Source organism: Dunckerocampus dactyliophorus, chromosome 16 (genome assembly GCF_027744805.1).
Source record: "Dunckerocampus dactyliophorus isolate RoL2022-P2 chromosome 16, RoL_Ddac_1.1, whole genome shotgun sequence".
Lineage (NCBI taxonomy): Eukaryota > Metazoa > Chordata > Actinopteri > Syngnathiformes > Syngnathidae > Dunckerocampus > Dunckerocampus dactyliophorus.
In genome coordinates, this window is record NC_072834.1 from 23,948,417 (window position 1) to 23,964,773 (window position 16,357).

The 16,357-nt window shown below is 40.1% G+C and overlaps 1 protein-coding gene across 4 annotated transcripts in view; it reads right to left on the bottom strand.

Moving 5' to 3' along the window:
* Positions 1-16,357, bottom strand: part of LOC129168651 (roundabout homolog 1-like) — a 174,540-nt gene that overhangs the window by 112,028 nt on the left and 46,155 nt on the right. Inside the window, exon 1 of one of the 4 annotated variants that reach the window (XM_054754143.1) lies at positions 8,391-8,865. The exons of the other annotated variants lie outside the window; for them this stretch is intronic. Coding sequence (XP_054610118.1) covers positions 8,391-8,451 — 61 coding nt within the window. The 5' untranslated portion in view covers positions 8,452-8,865. Of the gene's footprint in view, positions 1-8,390; positions 8,866-16,357 lie in introns of those variants that run through there. 4 annotated transcript variants of the gene reach the window in all.

Consider the following 16,357-nt stretch of genomic DNA (forward strand, 5'->3'; position numbering starts at 1 on the left):
GACCCAACCCAGCTGGATATTTTGGGTCTGATTCCAATATTAAGGAATAAAAAAGTTCAGATAAGCCAGGGGTTTCCAAAGTGTGGCACGGGGGCCATCTGCAGCCCGCGGCTGTGTTTCCATCGGCCCTCGACACATTTTAAAAATACAATTAAACAAGAAAAATAACACAAACAATCACAGAAGTGTAAGAAAGAGCAGTAACTTTACAAAATATTACAATAAAGTCAAACTAAAAGAAAAATTGTTCTACAAGCATAAAGTCGTAATATAAAACAAAATTGTTATGAAAGTTTAACAAACAAAACATCTACATGTGTTGGTTTACAAAATGTAACATATCAAAGAGGCCCCTGATTCTTAGATTTTACCGTATGCGGCCCTCGCCGGGAAAGGTTTGGACAGCCCTGCAATAAGTGATATATTGGCCTATTACATTTTCAATTGTAAAAAAAGACAAAATACCGCTTTCAGAAATGAAAATGGATGTACCACTGTAGTATTATCAATATACTGAATAAATGTTAAATGAACAAGAGGACAGCTGCATTGTGAATACATTTTCTTTCTATATGTTAAGAAGCTCCACCAAAAGAACATTAAAGGAGACGTAGGCTTCCAGAGACGCTTATTAAAGTCAGTGTTACTCAGGAAACACTGAAGGAATCTGACAAGTCCATCTGATACACGAAAGGAGATGTGGTCGGTGTACAAAGATATCCTCATGATCCACCAAAAAAAGAGCCTCATTAGCCCAGAACTCCTGCTCATCACTGTCAACTCCACAAAGACCACAGGGAGTCCTGTTAGTTTAGATACGAATGGCCTCTTCATAGCCAAAGAGCGTCACGTGCCAAGACAGCATGAGGAAGTAGGCTACATGTCAACCCTGACCTGTCGACCATAACCTCCAGCAGGTCAGCCACATTGTTCTGTGCGGACCTGCTGCACAAACCAGCAGCACAATAAATCCGAGCCCCAATCTGACTTACTGAAAGGTGCACACACCAATCATTGTTTTCAACTGTAATGTAGCATATTTCCCTGCAGTTTGGCTTGAGCGCAGGCGTTTTATGGGGGCATGACCTATGATTTTTCATCACACTGGCAAACATCCAATCCATATCAGACTATTATCCATATTTGGAAGAGGCTGTTATCAGGCTGCTATCTGAGGATATCAGATTTGAGTGGATGATACAGTTTGCCATTATGATCCTGGGGTGGACTGTAACAGGAAAACCATTTTTTGGGTTTTTGACAAACAAAACACAAAACAAGGTTGCAATTTTAGGAAAATTGGGTTGGGTAAGTTATGAGAATAAAGCCATAATATTACAAGAAAAAAAAAGAAAGTTGAAATATTAGTAAAAAAAAATGTAGTTATGTAGAAAAAAAAATGAATAGTTTGATGGCTTCGCTTGGCGTCCGGAACTCTACTGCAGAAATGTTTGTTTTCTACACTTGCTTTTGTTAAACTATTATTTCATGATGAATTGGAAAATGTGCCTGTTGCTGAAAGCTTTTTAATATGTTGCCTTGACTTGGGCTGCATTTTCATTTCTTGTATATCAGTAATATGTGATAGCAAGTGCTAACTGGATGTAACACATGAAGCGTGTGTATAGTGAACACTACGTAGCTATTTCTTTTATTTCTATTGAGGAATTATGTGTCATTGTCTTTATTGCCATTTTGAATTGAATTGCAAATGATTTGTGAATGATATCAACAACTCTGATGACCTGTAAACTTTGAAAGTGTGCAAGTGAAATACTAATCATGACTATTTAGCACCGTAGTTGCAAAGTTTACCAGTTAGATTTGATACAGTATATGTGGCATATTTTATAGTAAGAGATAGATCATGTCCACTTGTAACTCGCATGCTCAAAAAGTGTGTGCACCCCTGATACACATGTACCAAGTACATACTCATATTCAGAAACATAGTAAATATATTACACATGTACTGTGCAGTGGTGTGAAAAAGTGTTCCTATTTATTTGCATGTTTGTCACTTGAATGTTTCAGATCATCATACAAATTTCAATATTAGTCAATGACAACACAACTCAACACAACGCGGTATTTCAATGAAACTTTTTATTATTAAGGGAGAAACCCTAATAAGTGGTTGGGCCGCCTTAGCAGCAACAACTGCAATCAAGCGTTTGTGATAACTTGCAATGAGTCTCTTCCAGCGCTGCGGAGGAATTTTACAGAATTGTTGTCATTCAGTCACACTGGAGGCTTTTCCAGCATCAAGCGCCTTTGCATGTTTAGAGCTTCATTTGTTGTCTTCCTATGATGAAAATTCCAAAGGTCACCTATTTTTTCATATTCTGGATCATAGTATCTGAAATGATTCCATTATCTACATCGATCTTTGATATTTTGTACAACCTGATGGAAACTTGTCCTGTATTTTTTTCCAAGGTCTCTGACCATTTTTTGTGGAGTTCAATGGTCCTATCTCACAATGTTAAAGAATCTTCTAAAAAAATTCCTGGATCCAGATGGTCTTCTGGATCACCCCCAAAATGGAATCAGTTCTTCCATATCCCATTTCCCAGCATTCCTGAACATTTCATCCCAACCCACTCAGAACTTTTCAAGTTATTTTGGCCACAAACAAACAAACAAACAAAGAAGTTAAATCCTGACAAAAGCATACGCTCCGAGCTGCGCTTGTGCTTTGCGCTTGGCTTGGCTTGGCGGGGGTAAAAATGGCTAAATGGCTAAGAAAGAAAGATGGAACACGACAACTACAGTATGTGATGCTGTCATCAGAAGCCAAATGTGCTGCTTTGATGTCAGCTGAAGAAATGAAGTGGATTCAGCTTCCTGTTGCACTTTGAAGACTTTGCTGCTGTCTGTAAGAGTCAATAAGCAATCAGGACAACACAAATGACTTCTAGACACAACTGTTGGAGCACTCGTAAGAGTTTAGTTGGTTTAGTTGGTTGGTTAGGTTGGTATGGTTGGTTGGTATGGTTGTATGGTTGGTTGGTATAGTTGGTTGGTATGGTTGGTATGGTTGGTTGGTATGGTTGTATGGTTGGTTGGTATGGTTGGTATGGTTGTATGGTTGGTTGGTATAGTTGGTTGGTATGGTTTGTATGGTTGGTTGGTATGGTTGTATGGTTGGTTGGTATAGTTGGTTGGTATGGTTGGTATGGTTGTATGGTTGGTTGGTATAGTTGGTTGGTATGGTTGGTATGGTTGGTTGGTATGGTTGTATGGTTGGTTGGTATAGTTGGTTGGTATGGTTGGTATGGTTGGTATGGTTGGTTGGTATGGTTGTATGGTTGGTTGGTATAGTTGGTTGGTATGGTTGGTATGGTTGGTTGGTATGGTTGTATGGTTGGTTGGTATAGTTGGTTGGTATGGTTGGTATGGTTGTATGGTTGGTATGGTTGTATGGTTGGTTGGTATAGTTGGTTGGTATGGTTGTATGGTTGGTTGGTATAGTTGGTTGGTATGGTTGGTTGGTATGGTTGGTATGGTTGGTTAGTTGGTTAGGTTGGTATGGTTGGTTGGTATTGTGGTATGGTTGGTATGGTTGTATGGTTGGTTGGTATGATTGGTATGGTTGGTAGGTATGGTTGGTTGGTGTGGTTGGTAAGTATGATTGGCATGGTTGGTAGGTATGGTTGGTTGGTATGGTTGATATAGTTGGTGAGTATGATTGGCATGGTTGGGAAGTATGGTTGGTGGGTATGGTTGGTAAGTATGATTGGCATGGTATGGTCTTTTTACTTTCCAGCTCTTGATGTGGAGAGGTCAGCACAAACAAACATCAAAACAGAGGAAAAAAAGTGAAACTCCTCCCACCACAGCTGGGTGACGTTATGGGAGAGTTGTGGAGTGAATTATGCAAAGGTATGCAAATGATGACTTCCTCCAGCCTTAAAAATAAAGGCATCAGTCAAGTGTGTGAAGTTTGCAGGGAATGGATGAAGCTGCTAACGCGACTGACAGTTGTCTTTGTCTGCAGGGTGAGCGAGGCAGGTGCCTTTTTGTCTGCCTTTCACTCGGCTTCAGCACAACATTTCACGTCTTTTAAGATGCACAAGAGTTTCTTCTTTTCCGAAAGACTCAGTCTGAGTTGGAACCTCGGGAACCTCTCACAAACAAAGATTATTTAAAGTCAACACATCGTTGCAAAACCAAACATATTGTTTGAATAATCATTTGGAAGGGGCTTAACATATTTTGTTGCTGTTGTATTCAGAACTGCTCCTTTCATGTGCTTTGCACTCAATATTTCACAATAAAATGCAACCTTGGTGAGACAGTGTTTTAGTTAATGTTGAAAATGTACACCAAAATTCTGCCTCGGTATGTGCACACGAGCCCAAATGTATTCCCAATGTACTTTTATCACAACATATCCTCGTTAGCATCCTATTAGCTCGCTAAGTCATGGAAACAGGAACCAAAGGTCAGCTCCGTCTGTAGTTCTTGGCTAACTAGCAGTTACGCCACAAGTCTCTGCTTTTCTTTTCATCACGGCTGCAAAATAATGAAGGTTCACTTGTTCCTTTATTACCAAAAAATTTTTTTGACTCTTTTATTTACTGCATTCCAATTTTATGAAATATGTTTTTACATCAAATTATGCAAAAACAATTCATTTAGGAAATTTAATTTAATTTAATTTAATTTGATTTAATTTAAGAAAAATTTGTGGGTTTAAAAAAATCAATTTGTTAAAAAATGGGGTTTTAAAATTGAGTTAATAAAAATTGCTGAAAAACGCACTATTTTTTCCGCACTGAATTTGTATAAAGTGAATTTTAAAACATTGTATTTTGGCAAACAGAATTTTTAAACTCCGTATTTTAATATCGCAAAATTCTTTGCCGACAATCAAGTCTTCAATCAAGGTCAACGTGAAATTAAATGTTCATTTATCACTTTCGTTCGTCATTTATACGCATTTAGAGTGGAGCCTCGGTTAGCGTACGCCCCGGTTAGCACGTTTTTTGGTTTGTGTACATTTTCTGGTTAGCGTACAATATGGAGCGTGTCTTCTGTTTTTCATACGTGGGGTGAGTCCAACCGTGTTCTTCATGTATTTTTATCACAAAACATCCTTGTTAGCAGCCTGTTAGCTTTCTCATACACTGAAACAGGAACCGGAAGTCAGCTCCGTCACCAGTCATGATGTCATCATTGGCTGACGCTGTAGTTCTCAGCTAACTAACACAGCCTCTGCAAAAGAAAGCTGCAAGTGGCAGCATTTTGATAAAGAAGGTGAGAAACTATTGAATTCAAGACATAACTCAAGCTGGTGTCTTTTGTCAACAATCACGTCATCAATGAAGGTAAAAGTGATGTTAAATGTGCATTTATCCCTTTCATTCCGAATTCATATACATTCCCAAACTATAAAAATGTATTTGTGTGAACATTTGAGGGTGTCCGGAAGGTATGTATTGGATTTCCATGATTGGGTCAGAGTCGGACCTTCTGCAAAGGATTAATGATGCTAACCAAGGTCCCAGTGTGTTTTGCTCATTCCATTCATTTCAGTGAGTCAACAAAATATTAGCAACAGCTCACTGAGCTCCAGGAAGAACATTTCTTTGCTTTCTGTCGCACTCTAGCGTCATGAATAATGCTGGAGTTCATTTCCCTGCACTCAAGGCAAAGATCTAATAGCACCTAAAACCACTTCCACACTGCTCTCTTTTGCTCATGTATGAAACAGAGAAGTTTACGCTATAGACCCCTTCCCTTTCCAAAAGTGTCCTTTAGGATACTGTATGTACTTGGAGATGTTTGAAGCCCTTTCTAGTAATGAGGCCACCCTGCGGCAAGGCTATGACATCCAGTTAGAATAACACAAATGCACTGGTTTGACTGGTGCACTGGGACTGCTCCAGCCAGCACGCTCTTCCTCATTAACCAGCAGCCCCCCTGCCGCATGCACCCGCACACACACACCTATATGCATAAAACATCCTCTCACTTAAACCTTCTCTCTCCATTCCAACACCTATTACGGCAATTAGCGTCCACTGCCGAGATAAGGACGACGTAAAAAGAGGCGTGCAAAGGATACTTTGAGATACCAGGGGCCACACAGACAAAAGGTGACCAAAACCCGCAGAGGATGCAACATTAGAAACAAACTAATACACACACGTGTACCTTTAAGGCGGATACACTGATTGGTCATTTGGCTGCAACGCATTCTTTTCTTGGTCCATTCACCTCCAGCTTCTTGTTTCCATCAAGCCTCTAGACCAGGGGTGGCCAAAGTGGCACCCAGGGGCCATTCCCAGCCTGCGGGTGTTTTTTTACTGGCCCGCGGCACATTCTTAAAATATCATTTAAAAAGGAAACAAAAATAACCCCAACAACAGCAGCAAAAACGGAAAAATCAGCAGTAATTTCACAAGAATAAAGTCCAAATATTGAGAGAAAAAAGTTGTAATCTAAAGAGAAAAAGTTGAAATTTTACGAGAATAATGTTGTGACAACGTCGTGACATTTTTTAGTTGTAATATTACCCCAAAAATAATATGAGAGACTAACAAACTACACAAATTAAGTTGTACGTTTAGGAACATTTGGTGGCAGAAAAAGTTATAAAGTTGCGAGAAAGAAGTAAAAATATTATGCAACAAAGTCAAAATATAAGAAGGAAATTTACAAGACAAAAGTTGAAATAGTTGGAAAATAACACCAAAAAAAAACAAAAGCAAAAATGCAAAAAACAGCAAAAAAAACCAACAGTGATTTTAGAAAAAAGTCTGAATAAAGATTTAAAAAATTACAGAAAATATAATTTTTTTAAAAGTCATAATATTATGAGAGACAAGCAAAACAACAAATAAAGTTTGAGAAAATTAGGTTATTGAAAATGTTTGAAACTTAAGAGAAACAACTCAAAATTGCAAGAAGAAAGTACAAATAATTGATTTTTTTAAAGAGCAAAAATTTTCAAAACAGCTGTAATTTTTTTAGATTAAAGTCAAAATATTCCGAAAAGACGTCGCATTCTAACGAAAACTAAAGCTGCATTTGGAATAAAGAGAACAAAGTCATAGTATGATGAGGAAATACACCGTAATGTCATTTTAGCAGCATTTTAGACTTGAAATGCTCATGAAATAAGATAAACAATAAGGCAATAGAATAATGCAAACAAAACAACAAATTAAGTTGTACATTTTGGAAAATTAGGTTTCAGAAAAACATTTAATGTTATGAGAATAAAGTCAAAATATTGTGGGAATAAAGTCATAATTCTAACAAGAAAATCTACAAGAAGAAAGTTGAAATAGTTGGAAAATAAAAAAAAAACACCAAAAATGTAAAATGAATAAATAAACACAAATAATAAAAAAAAACCAGCAGCAATTTTACAAGAACAAAGTCAAAATATTAAGACAAAAAAGTTGTCATCTAAAAAAAAAAAGTTGAAATTTTACAAGAATAACATTGGGACATAAGGAGGGCAAATAACGTCATTTTAGTAGCATAAAGTGGAAATATTACAGAAAAAAATACTTTTTTGTTGTAATATTACTTGTATATGAGAGACAAATAAAACAACAAATAAAGATGTACATTTAGGAAAATTAGGTTGCAGAAAAAGTGATCATGTTAAGAGAATAAAGTCAAAATTACAAGAAGAAAATCTGCAAGAAAAAAGTTGAAATAATTGGAAAATTCAATTTTAAAAAAACAGCAAAAATGTAAAAAATGTAATAAAATACAGCCGTCATTTGAATACTTATATTAAAAAAAATTAAAAAGAACAAAAAATTTAAAAAAACAGCTCTAATTTTATGAGAATAAATTCAAAATATTATGAGAAAAAAAGTCGTAAATTGTAATATTAGGAGATGAACTTGTAATACTATGATCGTGTTTATTATTGACCATTCTAAAAATATCATTTTTTTAAGGAGGAAAAGTCGCAATTTTATGAGAATAAGGTTCAAATATTGTGAGGAGAAGGATGTCCTTTTAGTAGCATAAAGCATACATTATTTTTTAAATGTCACAATGACACACAAACAAAAGAAAATCAAGTTGTATTTTCTGTGGACAATACAAATAAATATATTGTGATCGGACTAGAGACAGCGAATTGTGAGAAGAACATTCTGGAAGGTGATTTCAGACACGGAAGCAGCAGAATACGCTCATCAATACACTGATGCAAAATGAACAGAGATGTTGGTGGAACACTGGTACCAGAAAGTGTACGGTACCATAAGGTGGTACCATAAAGTGGTACCCACACGCACTCTGCTTTGGGACCTTTGACTCTTCCATGTCGGGAACATACGTGAACATTTTAGCACAAAGGATGATGTGCATCATCTATTTTCCCCTCAAATACGTAACAAGCATTCAGTAGATACCTGAAGAAAGGTGCAGCCACGCCAGAAGACAGTAAATCCCCGCCAAACACACCGGCATCATGAACAGGAGACGCAGCGGGAGTACGGATTATAATCCACACTCCGATCACGCGTTTCGCCGCAGTTTAGTTCATTCAAATCCCTACTTGAGTAAGGACAGGTCGGGTGGGAGCTCAGACCCGCTGCTCGAAGAAAAGCATCTGCTTAAAGTTGACATGAATCCTCGATGAAGATAAAGTGCGTGTTGTCCACTCGGGTCTAACAAGTCCTCCCAAAACTCCACTGCGTCCATCGCCCACTGAGTCCCATCGATGGCATTTGTCGGTGATTTGAAAGGGAAGAGGCTGCAAATACCGAAGCTACTTGCAGACACTTTTTTAGGCGTGTGGGTTTGAATGTGAAGCCAAACCGAGATTGCTGGGGAGCGGAAGCATGAATGCTGGTTGGATGAGCCGAGGTGCGCGTCGGCGGTGGAGGAGGTGGACCGTAGTCACACCGTAGTCGTCGATACCACTCGTTTCATTTACGAGCCGATACTGACTAAAAGGCAGGCTGGTATCGGCGATACCGATCCGATTTAGTGATAAAAGAAATGATAGATTAAAAATAAGTTTTAATTTAACGAGAATAACGTAATATTATGAGGGAAAATATCATCATTAGTTGAAATATTAAGGGAAAATATGTTTCTTTTTTTAAAGGGCTTAATATTGGGAAAAAAAGCAAAAATGTAAAAAAAAAATAATAATTTTTATGTAATGTAATTTTATGAGAATAAACCCAAAATGTTCAAAGTTGCATTTTTACGAAAATAAACTCATAATATGATGAGGAAATATAAAGTCATTTTTGCAGCACAGAGTTGAAGTATTCATGAAAGAAGACTTCCTTGAAGCCGTAATATTATAAGACAAACAAAACAACACATAAACTTGTACACTTTGGAAAATTAGGTTGCTGAAAAAGCTCTCATGTTGCAAGAATGAAGTCAAAATTACCAGAAGAACGTTTGCGAGAAGGCATTTTGGCATGAAAAATATCAAAATATTAAGACTAAAAAGTGGTAATCAAACAAGAAACAAAGTGTCCATTTTAGGAGAATAAACCTGTAATATTATTATTAAGGAAATATGTCATTAAAGTAGCATAAAGTTGAAATATTACTGAAAAAAGACATGTTTTTTTTAAGTCATAATACCAATCTGATACTGGTTACTTTATTAATTAAATGAATTCTAAATGTAAAAATTGTATTTAAAAAATGATATACATTATACATTTGAAATAATTATAAATCTAAATGATACATTAAAGTACATGATAAATAGAAATAAATAAATCATTGAATAATGAGTTTCTCTAAAATTCTAAAAGTGAATCTCTAAAAGTGTTTTACAATATAGCTAAGCTAATGTACAACGACAGAAAAAACACAGGACAGAATCATACCAAATATGTGAACATTGCATTTGAGACAAGAAATAAAGACAATAAACCGAGTCTTATTAAGAAGGATTATAAGAATGAAAACATTATTCACAAGACCTTGCGATATTGAACATGACTCATTCAGTCTTGTGGGCACTAGGCCTGGGATGACAATAAATACATGAATTCATCACACGATAAATGAAAATGATTCAGTCATTTTGCCCGCCTCCATATATTGGCAGGAAGAGAGTTCACTCTGTGCATGGGTTTCAGCAACTTGGCGCGTTTCTTTCATAGAACAACGGCATGAATGGAGTGAGCCCTTTTGTCGGTCATACAGGGCGGGGCCGCTAGCATACACACAGAGTGTAACCTAGTAGAAATTAAATGAGTAGCTTGCAAAACATTGTCACCTATTTTTGACACCCGTACAAGTCCCACATGGCTGCGTTTACCATCAACAAACAGACTGAGAAGTTTCTGCCCAACATGGCCCCAAATGACTGAAGATGTTTTAATCTGAGAGCATGAAGAGCTGGCATCGGAATATTTTTTACAGGACAGGAGATTCCACTCTTTAGCGCACGAGCGTTCACGTTTGCATGAAGCCTGCATTGCTGCTCATAACGAGCATGCGCATTACTCGCACCAATCCATCGCTACCAACATAAAAATACATCCTTTTCTGCATGAATTGCTGTTGCAGTAAAGAAATGTCACCTTAATCACAGCCCAGGCAGCACCTATAGCGAAAGAAGGGGGCGGGGCTGGCATCTTAATGAGCCAGTCGTCTTAAGATGGCCAGAAATCGATCCGTGTTGTCACCCCATGACCTCCCGGCCTGCCACTGGGGAAATTAGATATCATTGCAAGTGCATTAGACGTGTAATGCGGAACATATTGTGTCTGGAAATGACACATGTTGCAGAAATGACTGCATGCTTGAGGCATATGAATAAAATATCAAATGTAAAATCTGGTGTATAGTCTCTCTTTCACCTGGAAGTGCAGTCCAGTCGAGAAAAAAAACAAAAAAACTGCTGGATTTACTGGATTTGTTATTCTCAAGATGTAAGCACGCCCCCTGCTGGCTCGACCGCCTCAATGAGGACAGCATTGTGTGCGCGTGTGTGTGTGTGTGTGTGTGTGTGTGTGAACTGGGGGAGGGCCAAACCTCAAGTGGAACTATTAATATTCCAAGCTGCATTTTTGATACGATGTGTGTGATGCGTCTCATTAAATTGTGTAGGTGAATGCAGTCATCTCCAACAAAGTATCATTTTTAAATAAACCCTTCACCACTGCCATTTCATGTCATTTTATTTAAACAACATACTGTATGTACCGTATACACTAGTGATGGGAAGTTTGGCTCCCTAAAAAGAGCCATCTCTTTTTGGCTCTCAAACGGCTCCTCCGATTTTTGTTGTTGTTGTTGTTGTTGCTTAAAGGAAAAGTACACTTTTTGGGATCCCGCCTAAGAAAACACGTCCAAAAAGCCCCAAGAAGGTTTAGTGGTTTTCCATCCATGCTGTGAGCGTGTAGTAACAGGTACATTCATGATAACATGTCATACTTGTAGTATTTTGGGAACTTCCTTCCTGGGTGCATTGATTTCACATAGCAACATAGAAAGGAACAAAAACACAGCAGCAGTGGCGGCAGCTCCAATATGTAGCGTTACTTTCCGCTCGTGGCCTCAGGCGTTGTGAGCGAGTGTGTGGTGAAGCTAGTCGCTAGCTGGCTAGTAGCTAGCCGCTGTGGTGTGGTGAGGTGTCACTACTACAGTAAGGTAGTTCTTGGGTGTAACAATGTTAATAACAATAATAATAACAATGTGGTTCATATGCAGCTCACATGATGGAAATGGAGCCTTGTTGGCGCTTTTTGGAGGTTTTACAGAAGGCTTCATAGGCGGAATAGACGTGTCCCATGATGTGCATTTTCACTTCACTTCATGCAGTGTGACAGTAATCTAATGTTGCGTCTAAATAATGGAACATTACTGATGCCGAGTGGCCAGAATACTACATATACCGTCGTCTTTCAATGTTTTTGGACTAATGATACACCACAGGCAACCATGAAACAGCAGTCATTTATTAATTAATCAATTTTAAAAAAACACATTACGGTGAGGGATGACTGCAATACATAACAGTATGTACAGTGGTGTGAAAGAGAGATGGCCCCCTAAAGCTAATAAGTGGTTGGGCCCCCCCTCAGCAGCAACAACTGTAATCAACTTACAATGAGTCTCTTCCAGCGCTGGGGAGGAATTTAGCAGAATTGTTGTCATTCAGCCACATTGGAGGCTTTTCCTTTTGAAGGTCATGCCACAGCATCTCAATAGGATTCAGGTCAGGACCTGGACTAGACCACTCCAAAGTCTTCATCCATTCAGAGGTGGACTTGCTCCACTTGCTAAGGTCATGCCACAGCATCTCTGTGGCTCTGAGTAGAGCTGCCACTTGAGGTGGCTCGGGCATCTAGTCTGGATGCCTCCTGGACACCTCCCTGGTGAGGTCCTTCAGACACGCTGGAGGGAACAGCCGGCCTGGGAACACCTTGATGTCTTCCCGGTGGAACCTGAAGAGGTGGCTGGGGACCAGGAAGTATGGCCTTCCCTACTGAGACTGCTGCCCCCGCAACCCGGACCCGGATAAGTGGAATAAAATGGATGGATGGACATTCCTATCGTGCAGTTTTCTTTTTGAAACTCCCTAATTAGCTCGCCACAGCACAGACAACAAGAGTATGCATCCTTACTCGCTGAGAATGTTCTTTGTTTGGTGTCACACATGGAAGGCCTTTGCAATTACCATTGCTCACATTTCAAAGCAAATCTATCGGGAGTATTTTCCCGGAACAGATGGTGACAACAGCGTAGACACAAAGACATGTCTGCCTTCATGGCAACCAAACACATTTTAGGACTGAGACCGTTTTTCAATGGTTTCTCCACGTTGACGGTGGAATGTAGCTGAAGTGTTGATTAATGAGACTTTAGCAACAATTCATCAAGCAGCACCAACCACTTTCCTTTTCATCTTCTCACTCTTATTTTTTCACCTTCCCCTTGTCTTATGATCTGCGACAGCTCTTAGGCGCGTTTGTATCTTTGCCTGTTTGTCGCCGCACCTCAGTACAGCCGCTCAGCGTCACACGACGCATTCCTCACCCAAATCACAGCAGGAGAATCTCTTCTCTTCGCCATCCCTCTCCAAATGAGCAGACGGGTAGCGAGTCTCTTTAAAGAAAGAAAAGCCTTTCAACTTCTCACAGTCTTGCTGTCAGGTTTTTTTTTCTGGTTTGGGCATAAAAGCTCACAGATTAAGAAAAAAAAATGTTTTTCATCTTTACAGGAGAAAAAATGACATCAAAACATTTTCACCATGAAAAAAAAATAGCCTGTGAAAGCCCAATTGAAGGTTTTGGGTCCATGTATGGTAATACAGAAAAACTATCATTAAATAGAAATAAAATAAAAGAAATATGCACACAAGAGAGTTATTGCATGCTGCGTATTAAATTAAATTAAATTAAATTAAGGAAGCACTGTGGCACATGCGTTTTTTAAAAATGAAATAATGACTAACTGAAGTTAATTGAAAGAAATAATAATGTCTGAAACACTCAAAGTCAGTTAATTCTGTTATACAGAATTGATTTAACTTCGATGTTTTGTTATTATGCACATTTGAAGAGGCCGGAACGGAGCAGGAGGGGATAGAGAAGAGGCGAGAAGACAACAGAGGGGGGAGTGCGGGGACAAGAGGGGGACAGGAAAGAGAGAGACAAGGACAACAGCAACAACAGTTAATAACAAAACTGTTAACAAAATAACAAATAACAAATAACAAAACAACAGAAACCAACAGGACCACATCAGCACGTCTGTGAGGACAAGATAACATCAGCGACCACAATGATGATACTGCATTAAACAGGCCAGCAAATGAGCAAGCGGGCGGGCGAACGGACGAGCAGCAAAGCAACCCACCACACGGCGCTGCGGGTCAGCCAATCCCCGTAGAGGGAGTGCCGCGCCCCCAAGCCGCGGAGGCGAGACCAGCAGCAGACCAGCCACCGGACCCCACCAGCCACCGGAAGCCAGAACAACCCCCGCTCCCAGAACGATGGCGCACCACCCACGCACCAGAGCACCACCCCTGACAAACCCGCAGACAGACCCGGGGGGGCACAGACGCGGACAACAGCCCAGTAAAGCACAAAGATCGGCGGCGACAAGCGGCCAAGCCCCCGGCCGAGCACCACACCCCCTGCAGACCTGGCCCCCGGGCACACACTCCCCACCACCCGCCCGCCACCCAGGCCCCAGGCCCACGGCCCCCACGTACTGCTTGTGTATATGACATTTTAAGGTACGACAGCGTTTCAGTGTAAATGCTTGTGTCACAATTTTGCACAATGAAGGTCTTTGTTGGTTTAAGGCAAGTGAGGATGTATGCAGCAGCTCAACTGGTATTAAGTGCTGTTATTGCCTGGCAGCTCAGGGAATTGGGCTCGAATCCAACCCACTGTGGGGGCTTATGTCTGACATTTTTCTATCCAATGTTGAGACAGTACCTAAAAGATAGAAAAAAGGCTGGTAATGCCTGATTTCCAGGCTTCACTCTATCACGGTTTTTCAAAAATATATGAATTAATAAATCATCGCTGTTTTGTGGTTGACTACATTCTATCAGTGAAAAGATATGCACATTTATGAACATCCAGGGAGCGGACATAGAGTTGGTAGACAGCTACAAATTCCTGGGTGTTCACCTTAACAACAAGCTGGACTGGTCCGTCAACACCCACGCCCTCTACAAGAAGGGCCAGAGTCGTCTCCACCTGCTGAGGAGACTGAGGTCCTTTGGTGTGTGCAGGACTCTTTTACGGACCTTTTATGACTCTGTGGTGGCCTCAGCCATCTTCTATGCTGTGGGCTGCTGGAGAGGGGGCAGCATGGACAGGGACAGGAGCAGGATCAATAGGCTGATCAGGAGAGCGAGCTCTGTCCTGGACGGTCCTTTGGACTCCGTGGAGGAAGTGGCGGAGAGAAGGATGTTGGCTAAGCTGACATCCATCATGGACAACACCTCTCACCCGCTACATGACACTGTGGGTTCCCTTAGCAGCTCCTTCAGCAGCAGACTGTTACACCCACGGTGTAAGAAGGAGAGGTTCCGCAGGTCCTTCATACCGACCGCTGTCAGGCTCTACAACACCTGCACCACCTGAACCATGTTGTAGTCACTATGTATTCTTTACTTGCGTATCTTGCTTGCTGCTGTAACAAGTGAATTTCCCCGCTGTGAGATAAATAAAGTACTATACATACATTTAAGCAAATTTTACATATGCATTTTCACGCATAGAAACGTCGAAATGGAGTAAAATACGAACATAAGGCATTCAGAAGACGCATTCATAGACGTTGTTTTGGTATGTAGTATTCTACTTTTTGTTTTATGTTTACATTTTTGGCTTTCTGGAAGGGATGAAATGGATTTAAATTAGGGATCCACTGTATTTCGAAGCTCGGAAAATATCAGCTTCTGCCACGAGATCGGGCCGATGCCGTATGACGTTGGTAACTCTGGGCCACACTCCAACACGGTAGGTGCGGTCATGCGCCTCAAAGCAGACTGCCACTCGACTCCCGCCACCCGCAAGAAAAGAAGAGGCAACACCACCATGCAGACATGTCCGCGGTGTACCGTGGAGTTAAGTTAGTTCCCGGTTGGACGTCAGATATTTGGCTACAGGGGTAGTCCCCCCTCACCGTGCCCGGACTGCTGTGCCATGGTGCGGGGAGCTCACACAGGAAGTGCTGCTCTGACCACCAGGGACTGTCAATAAATTACTACTGTGTTGACGAGGTGCCAGTGTCATATGTTCAGTTAGACGAGCTTTTGGTTGCTGTCTGACCTTCTGGAACAAATGAATAACACTAAGACTCCACTGGACTTAAATAAGGTTCAAACGGGGGTGTCCAAAGTTTTTTATTGGCCTGCAGAATATTCTAAAAAAAAATAAAACATACTAAGAAAACTAGAAAAAATGGCAAATCATGAGTCATTTCTACGCAAATAAAGTCCAAATATGAGGAGAAACAAGTTTTAATCGAATGAGAAAAAGTTGTATTAACGTCATAAAATGATGAGGAGAAATGACCTCATCTAAGTCGCATAAAGTTCAAATATTTACAGGAGAAAGACGTTATTTTCTTAAAGGCTTCAAATTGTTTTGAGACAAACAAAACAAATAAAGTTGTATTTTGTGGAAAATGAGTGTCAGGCGCTGTGTTGTAGCCTGCGTGACGGTTTGCTTAGTTTCACTTTCATGCCTTGGTTCCGGTTTTATGCTCTTATTTTGTAGTTCTTCCTGTTTTGCCTGTGCCACGTTCTGTTTCTTGTACGTTCACGTTCCAAAGCACGTGCATCTCATTTTGTGTTTGATTATTTAGTTGAGCTTGTGGTATCTGTCTTGCGTTGGAGCATTACCCTTGCTTGTGTTTGTTTCTGCTG